The sequence below is a fragment of the Labrus mixtus genome, chromosome 18, assembly GCF_963584025.1.
Source record: "Labrus mixtus chromosome 18, fLabMix1.1, whole genome shotgun sequence".
Taxonomy (NCBI): Eukaryota; Metazoa; Chordata; class Actinopteri; order Labriformes; family Labridae; genus Labrus; species Labrus mixtus.
In genome coordinates, this window is record NC_083629.1 from 493991 (window position 1) to 513909 (window position 19919).

At 40.5% G+C, this 19919-nt stretch overlaps 1 protein-coding gene across 1 annotated transcript in view; it reads right to left on the reverse strand.

Annotated features, from left to right (window-relative positions):
* kiaa1109 (KIAA1109 ortholog) overlaps positions 1 to 19919 on the reverse strand; it is a 77683-nt gene that overhangs the window by 15153 nt on the left and 42611 nt on the right. The window contains exons 52-75 of the mRNA XM_061062726.1: positions 19072 to 19122; positions 17610 to 17816; positions 16505 to 16740; positions 15742 to 15986; positions 15514 to 15619; positions 14235 to 14332; positions 13882 to 14070; positions 13554 to 13722; positions 12995 to 13206; positions 11844 to 11921; positions 10731 to 10929; positions 10525 to 10584; positions 10140 to 10366; positions 8733 to 8909; positions 8032 to 8162; positions 7808 to 7931; positions 7577 to 7689; positions 6330 to 6420; positions 5874 to 5933; positions 3420 to 3688; positions 3043 to 3258; positions 1228 to 1408; positions 943 to 1123; positions 35 to 196 (exon numbers count right to left, since the gene is read on the reverse strand). Of these exons, the coding sequence (XP_060918709.1) occupies positions 35 to 196; positions 943 to 1123; positions 1228 to 1408; positions 3043 to 3258; positions 3420 to 3688; positions 5874 to 5933; positions 6330 to 6420; positions 7577 to 7689; positions 7808 to 7931; positions 8032 to 8162; positions 8733 to 8909; positions 10140 to 10366; positions 10525 to 10584; positions 10731 to 10929; positions 11844 to 11921; positions 12995 to 13206; positions 13554 to 13722; positions 13882 to 14070; positions 14235 to 14332; positions 15514 to 15619; positions 15742 to 15986; positions 16505 to 16740; positions 17610 to 17816; positions 19072 to 19122 (3782 nt within the window). The remainder of the gene's footprint in view (positions 1 to 34; positions 197 to 942; positions 1124 to 1227; positions 1409 to 3042; positions 3259 to 3419; positions 3689 to 5873; positions 5934 to 6329; positions 6421 to 7576; positions 7690 to 7807; positions 7932 to 8031; positions 8163 to 8732; positions 8910 to 10139; positions 10367 to 10524; positions 10585 to 10730; positions 10930 to 11843; positions 11922 to 12994; positions 13207 to 13553; positions 13723 to 13881; positions 14071 to 14234; positions 14333 to 15513; positions 15620 to 15741; positions 15987 to 16504; positions 16741 to 17609; positions 17817 to 19071; positions 19123 to 19919) is intronic.

Sequence of the window (19919 nt, forward strand, 5' to 3'; positions counted from 1 at the left end):
GATCAATGAATTCAAGTTAGTGAAACAAGCAAACCTGCATAATTCCTATCTATTGGAGTGATAGGAATCGTCTCCAGAGCTTTTTCCAGGAAGTCAAGCAGACACGGGCTGATGACCATTTCTTCTGGCAATGTCTGGAGGGCCACCCAGGCATAGAGCTTGGCTGTCTTTACTCCTCCACTGCCCTTGCCTTTGGCTGCAAAGACACATCAGAGTTTTAGTCATCTGCAGCCTGGACTTTATGTCGACAATACTTTAGAAAGTGAATTCCTTCAAACTATTTTAAAGGCTTAATATGTGATTTTTTGATCCAGTAGATGTCGCCCTTGAGCACCAGCGTGAAACCAAAACAACTTGCGGTGCATTGTTGTGTCAGCATGCTAATGCTAGCGATCTTTATTATGCTCGTATCTTCACACTGCATGTAAATTTACCTGAAATGAGCGTGATCTAGAAACACAGTTAAGCAGTGAGTACAGTATGTTATTCTTCTTTTCTCTAGTCCCTCAATTAAACAACTTTTATACTCGAGGGGAGGAGCTGGCCGGCCGTCCTGGCGATGTAAACAAAGTGAAGATAGGACTCTGAAAACTCTGAAAGCATCACAGACAGTGGGACTCGGGTGTTACACCCATTGTAGACACTCATGACTCAGAGTTATTTTCAGAGGATATACTTGATTTATATTATATTTGTGTGTGAAAAATCACATATTAAGCCTTTAACATTGTCTTTGTTGTCTGAATCAGTATGCATGGGCCCATTTGTTGAAAGGGTCACTCTGGATTCATGCCTCGAAGGAAAGTATTGAAGTCGCATGCATTTGCTTCAATGGGTCCTCGTGTGGATGTAAATCAACAGATCAGAGAGGCGGGGCAGTCTAGTGACGGTGATTACAGATGGTACGAGGGCATGCAATTAAAATGAGGGAATGCTCAGTACCTGATGGAATAGGTGGGGGCGGGGGAGGTAGGAGCGAGTTAGTCTTGGTTTGGACAGCATTGGGAGGGCCGCTATCTTTCATACCATACAGCTTGGACTCTTTGGAGAGAGTGCGCGGGAGAGAGGATCCACGGGAGGCATTAGGGGACTCCGTCTTCAGTGTTTTTGAGTTGTAGTGCAACTGAAGGACAGAAAAGGATTATTAGTTATTTAAAGCATGAAACAAAAATCACAGAGTAGACATCTTTGACTGTTAAAAGTTGTAAACTGGAGGAAGAAGCTGACCTTAACGTCTACTCCTGGAATGTAGAAGACTGTGGTTTCCATGTCATTGGGTTTGGTCTGCAGGGAGGAGGGACATTTCTTGCCAGCTAGGAGGTGGGTGGTGGACGTGTAGGTGGGCTGCAGCTTCTTTTTCTTTGGGGGAGACTCCTGGTCCAGACTCCTGAGACTTCGCTCACAGCTCCTACAAAATCCAGTGAGAAAGTTATGCTTAATTATGTTAGTCACCTGAATCAAAATAAAGTTTGAGGAAAAGCTACAACATGTTATTTGGAACATAATCACTGGATTTCTCATTATGATTTGTTTCAAATCTCTTTGTCAACATAATTTCACATGTTTCAGGCAGGGTTTTTCCTGGCTCAGAATGGGCCTTTGGGGGGTGACTGTACACGCTGTAGTAAACGTTCGACCCTCGTATTACAGTATAGTCTGAGTCTGTATTACCTTATTTGACAGAAATCTGTGCATTTCCTGTTATTTCTGACCATTTTATAAATAATATTATGTTATTATTAATAACTTAATAATATGTTAATTAACGCCCTAATGTTAATCCCGCCGTCCTCATCCTCCTCCTCTTCTTCTTCTTGTCGGAACTGCATGATTCCGAAAACTTCTCCAGCATCATAAACCTTGTTGGTGATTTTGTGCTGCAGTATTAGCTTAAGTTACTGAAACTCCAATTAAATCTGGTAAAGATTTTGTTTTTATTGCAACAGTGAAACAGGGGAGGAGTGGGATTTTGAGGGAGAGGGGTGTAATGAGATTGGGAGAGGGGGGGGTCACATCCTGCCAGTGGATTTCACCCTCTTCCTATGATGGCTGCTCTTTACCTTTAAATTGTGTTTTCGTTTTACATACACATTTGTTAAAGTACATTTATTTGAGTTACTAAGGTATTATGTCAAATAATCACAGATTTCAGTCACAGATAATTTGGATCATTTGATCCGATCAGGAAATTGAGAAATAATAAAAACATATTTGCTGGCTATAACGCAGCACTGTTTGACAGTCTGTGTGGAGAAGTTCACAGACTACAGCTGGCTGACGTTACGATCGTTAAGATATTGATTGTTGATAAAAGCAGACACGGTGGAAGTGGACGGAGAAAAGTTGAACGTGGGTTCCCGACTCGGTCCATACGGAAAGCGGATCAACCGTGTTCAAGTCAACAGGTGTGCGCGGTGGTTGGCGTTCCGGTGTGTGTGTGTGCATTTGCAGCCATGTATGTTGGTGTGTCTCGTCTCGGCGTGCCCCCATGATGACCCGTCTGCAGACAGCAGAGGAGCAGTGACAAGTAGCCGCAGCTACATCATACACGGTTTAGTTTTAACATGACTGTTGGGATAAATATTTACCATGAAGTGGATCGCTCTTTGAAATTAACTTGCCAAACGGAAAATCACCCCGCATTTAGTGCTTGTGGGTGTGAGCGGAGCGTCCGGAACCAGTCAAAAGAAACGAACAGTCAATCAGCGCGAGCCACATGCGTAAACGGATGAGAGGGGAGATGACTGCTAGAAGTCAAGATGTCGTATTTAAGTTTATGTTTTGCTTGTTCAACAGTCGTTTAATGTATTAATATTTTTAACATACATTCAGAGAGGATTTGATTTGCAATTTGAATCGTCTTTTTTTTCTTTTGGCGCTCGTGATTTTCCTTTGGTGCTGGGTAAAACCTCTTTGGGTGGCGCCAAAGAATTCTCTATGCAGGAAAAACCCTGGTTCCAGGGCAGGAGGCAGTAGGAAATTGAGTCAGACTTGATTTACAATATGGTTCTCTCTACAGGATTTATCAGAATAACATCGTACCTCTTGTTGGGGATGTCCTCATGCTCTGGCTGCTGAGTAGTGGGATGAAGGACACACTTTCCACTGTCAATCTCCACACGGATGTCAAGCTCAAAGTCAATGTTTCTTTCAGTTGTTGGGCCACCGAAGCTGCGGTTGGCGGGTGTGCTGGGCCAGCGCTCACTGAACAGCTGACTCACAGCAGAAAACCCAGAGGACTTCCTGTGAGACGCTTGGCTGGATAGAGAGAAGTAAGGGGATGTGATTGCTGAAAATTAGAACTTTTTATTTCTGGGAGAAAAAAAAATCCATAGGAAAGCTTAACAGTATTTTCCTAGTGATGAATGTCACAATCACAGGAGTGCCTGACTAAACAAAAACAAAACAGAAAGACTCACAAAGGTCTTCGGTAGCTTGGCAGTTTCTCGCGTTCGAAGTCATCCTCCTTTTCAGAGTCCTCTGATGAGGAAGAGGACAGGTCGTCGCGCCTCATGTCGTCGTGCTGGAAGGGAATTGTTGGTGAAAAGACAGCTGGAGTGACAGGAGCACTGAAAGCAGAGTGCTGGCCCTCGAAAATGGATGGGGAATGAAGATGGAGGTGATGATGAGGATGGCATGGCTCATCAATGGAGACTGACGACAGGTCCCCCTCTGTCTCCTCAGGAAACTTTATAGAAGGACACAGAGTCAAACTCACACTGCAGGACAGTCGTCACAAAGCTCTTCTTACTTAAAGGAATATCCTTTAAGTAGGAAGGCAACTAAGGAAATCTGAAGGCGATAGTGATCTGTTGATTGGACTGTAGGATATTATCTTTTATTACCGGTAATGATTAGATCCATTTCCATCAATGCTGATTTCTAGTTTTATGTCCAATGACAGAACACTACGAGCCTGCAACTGCTCCCAGAGGAGCTAAAAGGTCATGCACTTACTTTGAGGTGAAGTCAAAGAGAGACAATGAAGATGAGAAGACTATACCCGAAAGAAGAAAAGGCATAACACACTCCCAAGAGACCGCCTTTACATTTCAAAAGGCCTACCATCTTCAAAGACATCTAGAAAGAGTCCAATAGCCCAGAGAAATGTGTGGAAAGAGTGTGAGTGCTGCTGGACATGTTTATGTGTTGTGTCTTTATTTGTCATTCTTATCCACTTAAAAACTGGTGATCGTTTATGGCAGATAGCTGAAAAACAAAGTCAGCTATATCTGTGGGTATGTGGAAAGTTAAGGCTTAATAACTATTAAAAACGATTGACAAATAAATCTTTTAGTTTCTCATTTTAGAAATCCTTACAGAGAGTCAACGGGGTTCCTCATGAGGAGTGAATATTGCAGAAATTGTGTATTGAAAAATGTTGATCTAAATCCTAAAAGATCCTACCATAGATGAGTTTTGTTTCCATCTTTAACCGAAACCAGCAGAAGAGAATAGATCATTAATGTCAGTGTACACTGTGACATCTTTTGGGGAAGCCCCTCACCAAGTGTGATTTTCTCAGAGAAACATCTCTGATTGGCTTACTCAGGAGATCTTTTCCCTGTTCACCATTTTTTTGAAAGAAGGCTTCCTGAGTGTGAACAACAATTTACAGTCTTTTTTATTTTTCTCTAAGCACACTGTTTCTACTTATTTTTTTTAAATGTAAAAAGCATATTCTCTTGTTGGCTAAGTTATTAATCTTACCTTCTCTTAAATGCTTCCTTCTTTGACTTTGAACATATTACAAATAATACATTATAAATGAGTGAGATTCTCAAAGTATTCTAACAATGTACACTGCTCTGTAATAACCACTGAAATCACAGAGCATTAAGAAGAGACGTAGTTAAAACAAGGTGCAAACTACAGAGGGGTCTCACTTCCTCACTCTCAACTCAAACATTTCAGGCAAAGGCAGCCAAGGTTCTGCTTGAGTTTTTTTTGCCTACTATAAAGGAGTCTTTCTTGCCAGTTTAATCCTACTTTAAATTATAAAGTTCCTGTAAATAATGTTAAAAAGTGTAGTCAGGATTACCCTGTATGAGAGTGGTACACTACACTCCCTTTAATCTAACTTTTTACAAAAAAGAGCCAACCCAAAGAGCATTTAACAGCACTGCTCGGTACACTTTGAGTCACTTGCAAAGACAATGTCCCCTGTAAATCTGGTAAATGTTTCATTCCACAATTGAAATTGCTATTCAGCATCAAACCATGGGGGCCCTGATCTAATCGTTATACTTTCCGGGGGCGAAATGAATAAACTGACAATTAAATTTTGTGACTTGAAATGCCAGATTACACAGTGATGACCTTTAGAGCTAAATGTATGTCCATGTTGTAGTGAGAAACAACAGCTTGATGACCGCGTTTTAGAAGCCAACCATGCATAGCTGTTAGAAATCAGTTCATATTTATATTGAAGAAAGTTTGGATTTTAATGCAGTTTCAGTACAGGATGAGAAACTCTCTGATTAAAGCAACAACATTCCAACAATGTGTTATAAGCAAGTTCTTATGATGCAGAACAACCAATTCTTAAAATTAATTAATTGAATTAATTTTTTATTTTCATCTTTTCCAGATGATGGATTCTACTGGAATTATATTCTGAGTTCAAATATATTTCAATATGGTTCCACATATATCAACATATTACTCATAGCGTCTCTAAGGACACAAAGAGCCAACTACAGAAAATGATCCAGTTTATTCAAAGCTCAGAGTTCATCATCCTGTTTCGACTGCATATTAAAGTTTCATCAGCAAAGTCGAGGTAATCACAGAAAAGATGAGGAAACAGAAGTTGTTGTTTGTGTTTGTTAGCAAGTTTTGATTTGTTGAAGTTTATCTTTTGAACCATATACCTTAAATATTTCTCCTGGACTGACAGGTGTATGGGTAGTTTCCATGGCCAGATTATTCATCTTCAATTGATCAAAAAAGTAATTCAGGAAAAAAAATCCAAAATGTAAACATAAATCCTGAAAGCATTTTGATCTCTTTTTTGGCCATCTGAGAAATCTATGATGACTGGACACCACACGAGTCACAGTTTGTATATATCATGCCTTATGAGCAACATTCACATTGACACACACGTAACAATGAAGGATGAAATGATGATCTTAAAACTGTCAACATTAAATACCAGAAAAAAAAACTTAAACTGAAAATAACAACAAATATCACCTTCTCAGTACCACAAAAAAACATCAATTGTTAATTTGGAAAGAACACATTTGAGCTCAATTAAGATCATATATGAGTATTATTATTTTTTTTTAAACAAGTCAGAATTATTTTTAAAGAAATAAGTTTACCGTTTCCTGGATGCTGAAGGTGACTCGGGGTCCAGGAGAGGCTGCATCCACACGCATATCTGGTAAATCATCCACATCCCCAATCCTGGAACTAAAGTCAGAGGGATATCAAATGCATACAAACATTACCAGCCATACGCTTCTGTATTATTGGTTTTGGGTTTAATAAAATATTGTAAGTGATTACTTTTATTAACGGCTCAAGCTGTTTCTTATCAGATTAAAGGCAGGGTTGGTCATTTTTAGAAAACTAGCATGATTTTGAAAGTAGCATTCCCTCAGTGCTCCGCTCATGCTTTGAGTGTGGGCTCGTGTATGCATGTGGTAGAGAACAAGCAGGGAGACAGGGAGGCGTGTGATTGGTTCATCAGATTGGTACCTCGTAGCAGACATTGGTTGAAGTTTTTACAGGCTTACAACTGCTACAGATGATGGATTTTCTTCGTTCCTTTTTCAGAGAACATGAGTTATTCATTTCTGTCAGGACCTAAAGACAATTTCAACCAAAACCTTAAAAAGTGGATCTTGAGGAAATGTCCAACCCTGCGTTTAATATCTGGTTATTCTGCTCTTTGGTTAATGTCCTACAGTTTGTCAACTGCTGCAACATCATTACTACATAGTCTGAGCTATCTGCATAATTATAATAATTATAATTTATACTTTATTGATCCCGCGAGGGGAAATTTGTTTTTACACTCTGTCTAGTTAACATGCTACACAAACATAGGCTGAAATACACACACATGCACAAACAAGATCCTATGGACATGCACTAATGGAGAGGTCTCAGAGTGAGGGGGCTGCCCACAGCGGGCGCTCCTGAGCTGGTGGGGGGGGTTAGGTGCCTTGCTCAAGGGCACCACGGCAGTGCTCAGGAAGTGGACTGGCACCTCTCCAGCTACCAGACCAATTTCCGGACTTGGTCCGTGCCGGGACCTGAACCGGCGACCCTCCAATTCCCAACCCAAGTCCCTACAGACTGAGCTACTGCCGCCCACAATAATAACTTTTTAAAATTTATAATAACTATAAACAAATGAGAAACACACTTTATCTCCTCTTCACTGCATTCTAACTTGTGAGTCACTGCATCCTTTTAAAAAGGGAATGAATGGGAAATGTGTTAACACATGTAGTGTCAACAGCAGAAGTGTAAGAGGGGGGCTACCAGGTGCTGTTTGTTTACAGTTAATGCCAGATGAAGCACTCTTGACGTGATTAGTTACTACTGCACTATTCTGTACCTCTGTCTGTCCATCCTTTTGGGAGGGGGCCGGCCTGCAGCTGCAGAGATGCTTTTTGAGCGATTGTAGCTTGGTTTGTAGCCAAGACCCCACTTATCCTTCAGGGAGGCCGCCTTATGGAAAAACAACAAACAATTAGGTAAGAAAGTTCCAATGACAGTCATTAAGGTGTGTTTTGGTAAGAGGAGTAATATTTTAACTGACACTGGCTTTTTTTGGTGAAACACTTACCCTCATGCTGGAACGCCTCAGTTTCTTTCGGACATCTCTCCTGATGTCATTGACCGCCACAGATTCTAGCTGCTGATAACGCTGGATCTCTTGGTTGATGGTGCCTTCACTGGCCCCCAATTTTCTGAGGATTAGAAGAGTGGATGGTTTTAGTATAGCAATGAAATGCAGGACCTTCATCAGGAGAATTCACAATTCTTATAGTGGGTGAGCAGGAATCTTACTTGAGGTCATCGATGACCTTGGCCTGTTCATTCAGCTCTCTGATATCCACCACTCTCTTGGTGAACTTCCTCCCACGTGCGTCAATCACCTGGTTACCCATCACCAGCTGCCTTCTGGGGTCAATGGTCTCCTGTTGGGTCAAAGCATTGATAACATCCAAACACATTTCACTTTGTGAAAGTAAAGACATAGTGGAAAAAAAAACACTGAATAACGAAACATTGTTTAGTGAGAAATTTTCACCAGGCAGCTGCTGAACATAAGACTGCATTATTCCCAAATCCCTGATCGCTGATTGTTATTTTGATAGTTGTGAGTAAAATCAGATATGTGTTATGCATGCGTCAATCCCACCAGCTATTATGAACCACAAAAAGGGTACTCTGCCACCAACACCACCACCACCATCACCACTCCACTCAATGTGCAAGAGAAATAAAGTTTTTTTTTGCCACAGGGGATTAAATAAAACTCATTTTTTTCCATTTCAACCCATCAATGAAGCTTAATAAGAAGCGCAGTGAAAGCAAACGCAGAGTGACACTGTTCTCCCTTATCATACTATTACGTCAAAGAATCAAATAGCATAGCAGAATCCACAACCTTCATCTTATGACTGCAGGTGATTGAGAAGTAAAGCCACCTTGCAGAGGATTTTGTCAGCCCAGAGAAGATCTTAACACTACAGGGGGCTACATACACAGGCCCAGGAGAGAGGTCTTTGGGCCCTGGCACTGCCTGCTCGGAGGCGAGGTGATGCACAGTTTAAGTAGTCAGCTGGGACAGACACACTCTGAGGCCTGGGGCTGAGGCCTAGGATGTGGTTTACCAGACGTTTCCTTAAGGTCAGTCGAGGGCTAAACTGGCTCCCTGGACTCTGTAAACAACGGTAGGGAAAGATGGATGGAGAGATCGAAGAATCGGCAAGTCCAGCCAGACTTTACCTCCTGAAGATCTTAGGTAAGCCAGGTAGGTTTTGTTAATAGTTAATGTTGTTACAATACCAAACTTTTAAACTTCAGTACAATTCTAGTATAAATCATACAATATTGATACCTGTTTCTATAAAAATAGAAGTCCTAGGCATCCAATATTGTATAATTTCTTGCATTTGATTACTCATGTTTTCATATAGAAACACTGCCAACTTATTTGGGCAATTAGACATAGTATCCTCCTCTGTCTCTTTGTAAGAGACAAAAGTGTAACTTTCCCATCTTTAAGAGATGAAAGGACATGAGAAATGTAGTATTTGAGTTCCTAAAATGTTGCTCATTTTATAATACATTTTCATAAACAATCTGAGATTGTATCTTTTAAAAACATCTGGTATCAAAAGTATCAAGGTTTGAACATTCAGACAACCTTAGAAGATAAACGTATAAACTTTCAATGTTTTGAATGTTGTTATTGGCCTTTCTGAGAGTTAGAAAGGGAAATACATACAATACAACTCTCCAGTCGGTCAGATATGTAAGTTTAGTATAAAGACTGTTCAAGGAAGGTTCCTCAAAAAACAACAAAATTCCCCCTTCATGTCTGTTCAACCACAATGTTAAACTACACTAAAGGGTCTTTACATAGTTCTTGGCTAGGTGCAGTGGCACAATGTTAGGTTACAACTGTTAGGTTGCCAGGCAACCAGACAAAACACAGCTTTGCACACAGCTCATAACACAAGAAATGCTGACCTGAGAGGTGCTGGTAGGCTACTTTGACCATGTCTAAACAAACCTAAGCTAGCTGTTTCCTAATCTTGTAGTCTTTCTTTTGAAACAAACAGCTGCCAGTAGCTTCTATATTCAAAATATATATATATACATATGTATATATATATATATAGTATGAGAGTGATATTAGTCTTCTCTTCTAACCTTCAGCTTGGAGCAAATGAGCATTACCTAAACAGATACATGTACATAACTTCGGAATCTGAATAATCTTTTTATACCAATGATATCTTCTTCATTCATTTTGCAGCACATCTGAACACATGTTGAACATTGCACATTTTCAGAGCATTTAATTAAAAAATGTTATTGAAAAAAATAGGAAATCAAAAAGATGAAATAAGAGAATGGATGTGCGTGAGTAGTAACTGACTAACCATGTGGATAGTGGGTGACATGGTGTCCGTCTCATCCTCATCTGAAAGATCTGCCATGTTGACAGAGTTTAGATCAGCGATGTCGTCTACGTCCTCTTCCCCTGTTAGGGACGTCAGTGTGTTTCCCAGCGCATTGAGGCGCTTGCCAATGTTAGGATCCATGTGGACATCGATACCACACATTTTCCAGAGCACATTCAGAGTCCAGGTACCAGCACTACTGCTCTCTGTTTGGTTTTTTTTTTCGGGAAGAGGAAGCAAAGATAGAGACATTCAAAAGTGCGGATGAAATGTTTTCAAAATAGTAATATGTCTCAGGTTAATTGTGCCACTTTAGAGTGGTATTGATGATTTAATGGGGAAGAGATTAATTTCAAAGACTTGCCTGCAGAGGGCTGCCCTGTAGTCCTGGAGCATACTTCATATGTACCATCAGGGACTACACCTGTATCAGACCAAACACAGGAAAAACAATCACATAACAGACAAAACCTATACTTTAATTAGGTCATTCTTTTGGGTTTGTTTGTCTTTCTTAACTGAATCAATTCTAGTGACACAATTCATGCTGCAATACGAGGTGTTACTCACAAGCATTCATGACCATGTCCCCTCGGATCTCAGGCTTCCAGTCATCCCAGGAGGTCTCAAAGCCCTCAGCAAAGCGGATGCAGAAATTCTTGAAGTGGCCTTTGCTTACCAGGGACTCAGAGGAGCATGCAGTGATCAGTGTGCTCTCAATTGTCAGGACCATAGCAGAGCCGGTGTCGAAATCTATGCTGTGGTTGGCCTGGTAGGGAGGCAGGGAGAGGGGGTTACACGCGCCTAAAGGTAGAGTGAAATACATGGAAAAAGAATCCACCTCTATTTGTTTGGAAAAAGGCAAAGCTAGCTGGTAACACTTCATTCAACAGCACTGACTGTCTTCTTAATCAGTTAAATCCTATTATGACAAATGTGTTTTTTTCATGAGTCTATAATATATAATACATTTTCTGTGTTAGTGATCCAGGCATTAAACAATTTACAGACTATAAACATGATCCTTTAAACAAGCATATGAGTGAAATGTTACCAAGCTATTAGTTTATTAGACAGTGTTTGATTGCAGGATTTGAAGAAGAGATGCTCATGTGTCTTACATTTCTTGATTTACTCTGAACAATTGCCAACATTAGGGTCTGGTTATCATCCCAGTCTCAAAGTAATTTTACTGCCTTTCTAACCACTTTTCAATAATTATTACTGAAAAAATCAGACCATAATTTTGGTGCAATTGTTGTTCACATAATGTCAAAAGTTAACATGTTTTGTCCTCCAAATGCATACAGAGCCTACCATGTGCACCACCCAACTATATATGGAGCTCAAATTGTGTGTATTTTTTATTTTTTTTATTTCATGGAAGTATCTGAAAGATTGGCCTGAGTAATGTCCTTGTTTCCATATTAGCATTGCTCCAGCTATCAACTGGCATAAGCTTAATTTGAATGAAATAATTACACACCCAAAACACCTCAGACACCAGCTCAACATCATTAGTTGTTACACCAGCCTTGTGAAGGAAATTTGATTGTTACAGAATACCATTTTTTGAATAAGGAAACACTTGGGATGCAGTGTACTTGTGTCATTGAAATGTATTCACAGAAGTCATTGTACCACAACAAGCCATCAACACAGATGTAATAAATTATAGGTTACTTTTCGTGAATTTTTATGGCGGCCTACTGATGTGCTGGCCCCAGCTTCAGAGTTGGTGCCCTCCGTAACTGGTCCTCTCTATGGAAATAAGTGTGAGATAACAGCTGGTATATCTCGTCACCATGGACATACTTTAAGTAGAACAAGAAAACTGAAATGGACCATTCATTTATATCCAGTATTTCCCCAAATTAATTTGTATTAGTGTAAGGTTGGTCATGTTGACGTTTAATTAACACAGTAATAGTTCTAATGTTAACAGATCAATTTGAAATATTTAACAAATGACCACACATTTCACACAAAAATAATGAAGTCTGGCATCTCTTGAACTGAGTTATTGTGAAACCAAAATTGATTTAATGGAAAAAAAACTACAAAACAACATTGTCACCTGTAACCAACTTTATTGTGATGTTAAGATTAACATTAAAACCAGTGAGCCAACAAGTGTCTATCTTATAACTGTGCACTGTAACAGCTGGAGATGGCTTCATCCTAAAAGAGTGCTGATTACAGATGTTATTGAGGGAATTGAAAGTGTGTGGTTGGGCAGATAAATGGAAAGTCTCATTACTAACAGCTTCACTATGGGAAAAAACTATATCCAAATTAATAAGAGTGGGGCGCTGGTGGGCGCAGTGGTTAGTGTGTGCGCCCCATGTTTGGAGGCTGTGGTCCTCCAAGCGGGCGGCGCAGGTTCCAATCCCACCTGTGTCCCCTTTCCCGCATGTCATTCCCTACTCTCTCTCCCTGTTTTCAAACTCTATCCACTGTCCTGTCTCTTCATTAAAGGCCCAAAAAGCCCAAAAATAAATCTTTTAAAATTTGTATTTTTCCTTTGATAAAACATCTTCAATTCTGTTTTTAGGCTATGAATGAAAGCAAATTTACGTTGTGAAATTTGTAACAGCAAATGTTAAAAAGTGTTTGTATTTGTACTGAAAACTGTCAGAAATCGAATATCTCTTTACAGTGCCATATAAGAAGCTGAAACTTGTAAAGGGTCTGTGGCTCTCTGATTACATTTTTCACTGTATGCCATTTCTTTAAATGAATGAAATTCAAGCCCGGATAAAGAGCAACAGCAGTATTTGATCTTGGATATCCATACTGACTATTGAATTTCCAAACAAAGCAAAGTAGATTACCTGGGATGTGTTGGTGATGGGTAGACAGATGCCCAGGTCATTGACCGTCAGCTGCAGGAAGAGCGTGCTGAAAGCCTGGGCTGAGGTCTGCTGGATGCCTGGCAGCTTGTCCACCACCTCTTTGGTGGCCATGTGGATGTCCTTGTTGAGAGCCAGGCGCTGCTCATTCCAGTTGTCATAAGCTGCCTTGTAATTCAGCCAGAAAAGAACAGCTGTAGGAGGGCAGACAGGTAGGGAAAAATAACTTCAGTTTGGATTCTAAATATCAAGATACAAGTCACAGATTTAGAAAGATTGATGGCAAATTTGGTGTTTTTGAAATGTTGGGGTTCTTTCTAGTAGTGTAAAGATAGACAATTGTTTAAGAATGTTTTTTATTCCAACAAGCTTCTGAGGTCATGATTCGCTTTGCTGAGACTACATGAAATTTAACCAACATTGAGGATGCATTTACAGTACTACTTCTTTTTTGGTAAACAGGACAATCTCTGACATACAATATTAGATAAGATGTATTAAAAAAAAAAGAAAAAAAAAAAAAAGAAAAAAAAAAGAGAACCTCTGTCAAAAGCCACAGGCTGTGCAAAAACGATTGGCCTGTTTAGTGTGATGAGGACAGCCTCCTTGTCTGAGGAGCCACTGATCTCCTCCTGCAGAGCATTCCGCAGGCCAATCCGAGTGCGGAAGTATGCCACCTGGTGGAAGTCGGAGCCAGCTTCTTCATACACCTTCAGAATCAAGAGGATATGGCATGAGGCAATGATCCACTATGACCATGTATAGGAACAAGCCATTTAAAAAAAGGCTGGATTCTGCATGATGTTACTTGGCACCTAATTGTATGGTTACTGATTAGAACCTTAAAGCTTATATTTCATTATGTATACCTGGTGCTTAACGATCTGTCCAAGAGCCAAGTTCAGATCAACTTGACATTTGCCAAACAACTTGAGGTAACTGCTGCTGCCACCAGGCTGAGCCTTGCACTGGATTCTGTTGGATAGCTCCAGTTCAATCAGGCCCGTCTCAAAGCGCACAGCTCGCATAGAAGGAGTAGTGGCAGTCATCTGGATTCCCTGGTTTTAAGAAGATGTCAATCAGAAGCTTAAATAACTAAACTAATTTCATTTTAAAGCAAAACAATAATTTTAAAGCAATGTTTGATCCTATGTCACCCAGTTTCTTGTGACCCATTTGCTACTTTGGATTTCAGTGCTTGAGGAAACTGATCATCAGGTACCTTGAACATGAGACTGAGAGAATAAAGCAGGATTTTTGGCTTGTCTGCATCTGTTGACGTGTCATGCTCATTCCACAGCGGTATGGGTTGTTCTCCTCCTGCGTGCATAGAGAGTTTAAGTCAGACTCACAAGTTCAGCTGGAATGTTGTGCAATTTTACACAATGTGACACTTGGTTTGTCCGAGTGACACTACATTTAGAGACTCCTTCCTGATGTAAAACGTTATTGGGCACTAGTATTCTTATAAATCTCTATCCTAAAATGGACTAATGTCGCCATCTATTTGCAGCATCCAGTTGAGCACAGTTATATTTATCAGGCCTACTTAGGTAAACAAACTGCAATCAATACTCTTGTGGAAATTTACACTGCTGGATTTGTGCCAGTGCCTTGGGCATTGGATTGTGTTTGAACATTAGTATTATACTAAAGCTTAAGAATGCTTTGGGAACATTCAGTTCCCACAGCTTTCAGTTTAGATTAACTGTATTGATTTGTGAGGCCACTTTTCATTCAGCAGCAATGGGTCCAGACTTGTACAGTGACATAGAAATGTGCACAGCCTGTGCCTGTGTTAAAACTTGTAAATTAGGCCCCGGGAAAACAACTGAGCGACCGTTATCAAGTCAAACCTTTGTCTGTCCTTATGTTTGATTAAAACTAACATTTTTGTTTTATTTTATTGTAAACAACATTTCTCCCAACCTCCAAATAAAATAAATTCAGTTGGGAATGTGTTTGCATATAATAACAATAATAATAATAATAATAATAAAAAGCAAGTTCCTACGCCTCTTTAAACATCAGAATATACTCTTCTGATTTAGGAAGAGTATCGAAATCCATAAAAGGTAGAAAAAAAAAAGGTAGAAAAAAATTAAGAGACCACTTCCAATTTCACTTCAATCTGTTTGACAAGCCATCGAACAAAGCTGAGCTGCTTTTTGTGCAACGAGTGACATCACATCATCCAACAGTAATGTCAAAGACTGTGAAGAGCATTTAAACATAAATGACAGTTGGAACTCTTATAAAGTGAATTATTACTGTTCTGTTGTTTAGAATCGGGAAATAAATATGAACTTGTTTTCATTGTATTATTTGTGGTCTGAAAAATGCTGCTTTAAAAAAAACATCAACCAGTTCTAATTTTGAGCAAAAAAATACCTAAACGGCAATATTTTTTAGGGAAGTTGGGGGGAATGTTGTATATAAAATAAAAAAATCAAATGCAAACATAAAAATAAAAAAAAGATAGATAGTATTGTATACAGTACCTGAGACCTTCTGAATAACCTCATTGACCTCCTTCATGAAAACCTTCTGCAGAAATACCAGGTGGTTCAGCAGGTCGGTTGTCAGGTTGTGCTCAAATGAACCAATCTGTAGAAAAAGAGAAAAACAGAGAGGGAAAATAAAAATCATCAAAGACTGCTCTGTTTATATTCTGGTGGCTAATTAGTGTTTATTCATGGTGATGGAATACACATGTGAAGCTCTCTTACCTCAGCAACACAGCGCAGGTAGTTGCCTTGGAGGTAGTTTCCTTGCTTTGCTGGGAAGTCATCAGGTGCCCAGCCCTGATCTGAGTGGCTCTCGTGGTCCTCCATAATGTATTCCCCTGACATGGTGACTGGTGGCAGGGTGAGGCTTGCTGATGGTGGCATGGTGGACATGTCCACTGGGGACACCTTCGACTGGAAGCAAAGCTTGTGGTTTGGCAATTCAAAGGTGAAACTGGTTTGTGCCCCTGAACAGAGGGAACAAGGGGAAAAAGTTGGGTTTAAGTTAACGGATCCTTTTACAGTCACTTGATGTACCCCAACTTTGATATTAATCACAGGAAGACAAGTTACATTTTGTATTATATTTTGGGGGATTTTGATATCCTTTATTAATCCCTGAGAGGAAATTCAGGTTTACACTCTGTTATTTTTAGGGACATGTTTCTCACACACATGGGCCCGAATCACACACCTGCACAAACAGGACCTGTGGACATGCATTGGTGGAGAGATGTCAGAGTGGGGCTGTATACATGGAGCGCACCAGAGCAGTTGGAGGTTCGGTGCTTTGCTCAAGGGCACCTCGGCAGTGCTCGGGAAGTGATCTGGCACCTCTCCAGCTACCAGACCAAAACTTCCATATTGTGGTCCGCACCGGTGACCCTCCGGTTCCCAACCCAAGTCCCTATGGACTGAGCTACTGCCGCCCCAGTTGAGCTTGCATCATCTTGGAAATCAATGTCAGATCTTCTCTTAAACATACCTGTCATGCCATGGCTCTTCATGCGACCCATCTTGTACTCAGCTTTAAGCGAGGGCAAAAGGGCCGCCCCGATAGTGATGCCATCCATCATAGCACTGAACTTAAGGACAATGGGCTTCTTCTCCAGGCCTTCAGGAAGCTGAGGGAACTCATTGGCTTCGACTGGGGTCTGATTGATGCTGGATGCTTTGTCAGAGGGTTGTGGGGTGGGGGTGTCCTCCCTATTAGGAGGCTGACTGTGAGGGGAGAGGAAATAAAATAAAAAGGTTCAGTTAGGGGCGGCTGTGGCTCAGTTGGTAGAGTCGTCGCCTCTCAACCAGAAAGTCGAGGGTTCAATCCCCAGCTGGGCAACATGTCCGATGTGTCCTTGGGCAAGACACTTAACCCTGAATTGCTCCCAGTGCTTCAGTGGTGGTGTATGAATGGGATTAGTTACTTCTGATGGATGATACTACATAGTGATCACTACCATCGGTGTGTGAAAGGGTATGAATGGGTGGATGTGACAGGTGGTGTAAAAGCACTTTGAGTAGTCAGAAGATTAGAAAAGCACTATATAAGCTCAAGTCCATTTACCATTTAGTATTTGGCTCATAATCTACAAAGGTGTTGACTTAGAATATGTGAATATGTGCTCTTTGAAGTATCTCTTTTTATGTAAATTCCCGTAAAATAGTTCGTCTTGACTGCTTCAGTCCTACAATTAAAAAAATGTACAGAACACGCATGGAAAAATAAAATCTCAAACTTGCTTTTACTGCTTTTATTAAGTTATATGCGTTTGTGTGATTATGTAAAGCTTTGCAGATATTGGCTCACATTCCTGTGAACATCCAATTGAAGTTGCTTAATATCGACAGCACACCTACAACTCTATAAATATATTAACATAATTCAGAATGTTACCATGGAAACAGACCCCACACAGGCCTTGAAAGCAGTTAATTGGCAACAGTGTGGATATGCTGCAGTTCCCCATCACAAATGATGAAAGCGCTCCTTTGAGATAGTTGCAAGTGCGGCATACATATTTATTCAGGTTTTTAAATCTAGTTACAACATTTTAAAGTCATATTACTTAAAAAAGAGCAATATTAAGACCTACGTGTTTGAGGGCTGGCGGATGAGGTCAGAGATCTGTTTGGAGAGCTGGTGGGAGCTGCGGACCATCATGCTGTGCAAAGTAGCAGGGTGCTGGGGGATATTGATCATGATGGCCCCCACTTTGAATACAGCTGCATTGTTTGTCTTCAGTCCTCTCTGGGCGCTGTACAATGCCTGGGACTTTGCGATGTTGCATTTGACCACGGTTCTAAAACGCAAGAGCAAAACTCCAATAAGCAATCATGTTTCCTTCAAGTTGATGTATGAACGGATGCACAATTTGAGTGGAATTACTGAGAGGACATGGAACAACATGCAGATTCAGGACAGCATTCAGTTCATGGGTACAGTTCAAGAGTAATAATAGTGACACATGAATGGAATCAGGATTTGTACATTATGATGGATGATTGTAACGTGACCCTGACTTGTAGAAAAACAACATTACACACAGTAGGAGATGGCTTATGAATGAGATATTTAAAATGCTGAAACATAAAAAATATATTAGTATTTCAGTATTTTTTCAGACTGTAAACATCTTTGGAAATCTTCCAAAGTCAAAGAGATGTACAAATCACTTCAACATCAAAAGGAATGGGCTTAGCCCCCGTTTCCACCAAGCGGTCCGGTTCAGTTCAGTACGGTACCCATTTATTGGTTTCCACTGTCAAAAGGTTGGGAATGGTACCAAAATAAGGGATCAGTACCGTCGGGTGTTGGGTGTGCAAAGGGTACGTATCTGACCCTGAAGGGTCCCTTTTTATTTACTGTGTCCCATTCTTGTTCGGCGTTGAACGTAATGAATAGCATACTGCACTTTGTTGGGCTGCTATGATGTCACACTATTTCTTGGCTAACATGGCTATCTTCATCTGGATTACACTCTGCTTAACAAATAAGAGTACGGTTGGCTGAGGAAAGGCAAAAATATGAGGGGTTACAGTACTGAAGTGCAAACCGGACGCTTGGTGGAAACGGACACACACACACACACACACACACACACACACACACACACACACACACACACACACACACACACACACACACACACACACACACACACACACACACACACACACACACACACACACACACACACACACACACACACACACACACACACACACACACACACACACACACACACACACACACACACACACACACACACACACACACACACACACACACACACACACACACACACACACACACACACACACACACACACACACACACACACACACACACACACACACACACACACACACACACACACACACACACACACACACACACACACACACACACACACACACACACACACAGTCATGAGAAACTCTTCACTGAAAATACACATTGAATGAATCAGACAAATGAAGGATGAGCAACCAGGGCAGCTGTGTTTCTGATTTATTCATGAGATGAGCCCTGAAGTGCAGCAAAAAAAAACATACAGAAACTCTTGTTTAGCTGTGCTGGTGGGAGATGTTGGGAAATCCTCCAGTCTTTGCAAGTTGTTCGAAAAGAAAGAGAAGGAATATACAAGAAGAAAGTGTGAAACAGATCTTTGGCACCGAAAGGTTAAGGCAGTTTTTCCACAAGCAAGAATATTGTGAGGCCAATTAGAGTGGAAATTCAGATATTTTGTTTTGGAGACACAAGTAGAGTGCAAGGTAGAGGGACATGATTGATACATTATTTATAATCTATTGACAACAAAGCCAATCAGGTATAAGTAGCTGTTAAACAACTAACTGTTGTAATCAATATTCTGGTCTGCACAGACAAACAGGCGAGTAGCAAACACTCATTTCTACCTACACCTGAATGTCGGCCAATTTAATACACCAGCAACAACTGGTAAGTGCCAAGTTTTCTCATGCATACACAAATACTTCAGTGCAGCTGGGAGGAAACAGTATGCTAATAGGCTTAAGTCCAGGTTTTATATTCACATTGAATGCATCTCTTGTAAAAAGTTAGATGAAAAAAAGGCTCTTAATGAGCCTTTAAAGATCTCTACTAAATCTAAGCAGGAAGTAGATCCTTCGGCCAGTCTGAGTTTATGACTACACGGATTATAACAAGCCTGATTAGGATAGTTTTGTTCTGGGTAAAAAACTTGAACTACAAACACAAACTGCTGGCTGGAAAAAAGTTGGTAATTGGCCCTCATTTAGTCCCAAAACTTTTTAGTTCTAACTCAGAGGTTTTCAAATTGACTTGACATTAAGGCATCCAACTGCAAGTTTTGTTTCTTTGTTCTCGTGCAAGGCAGCGATCAGTCCTTTTTATTTTACAT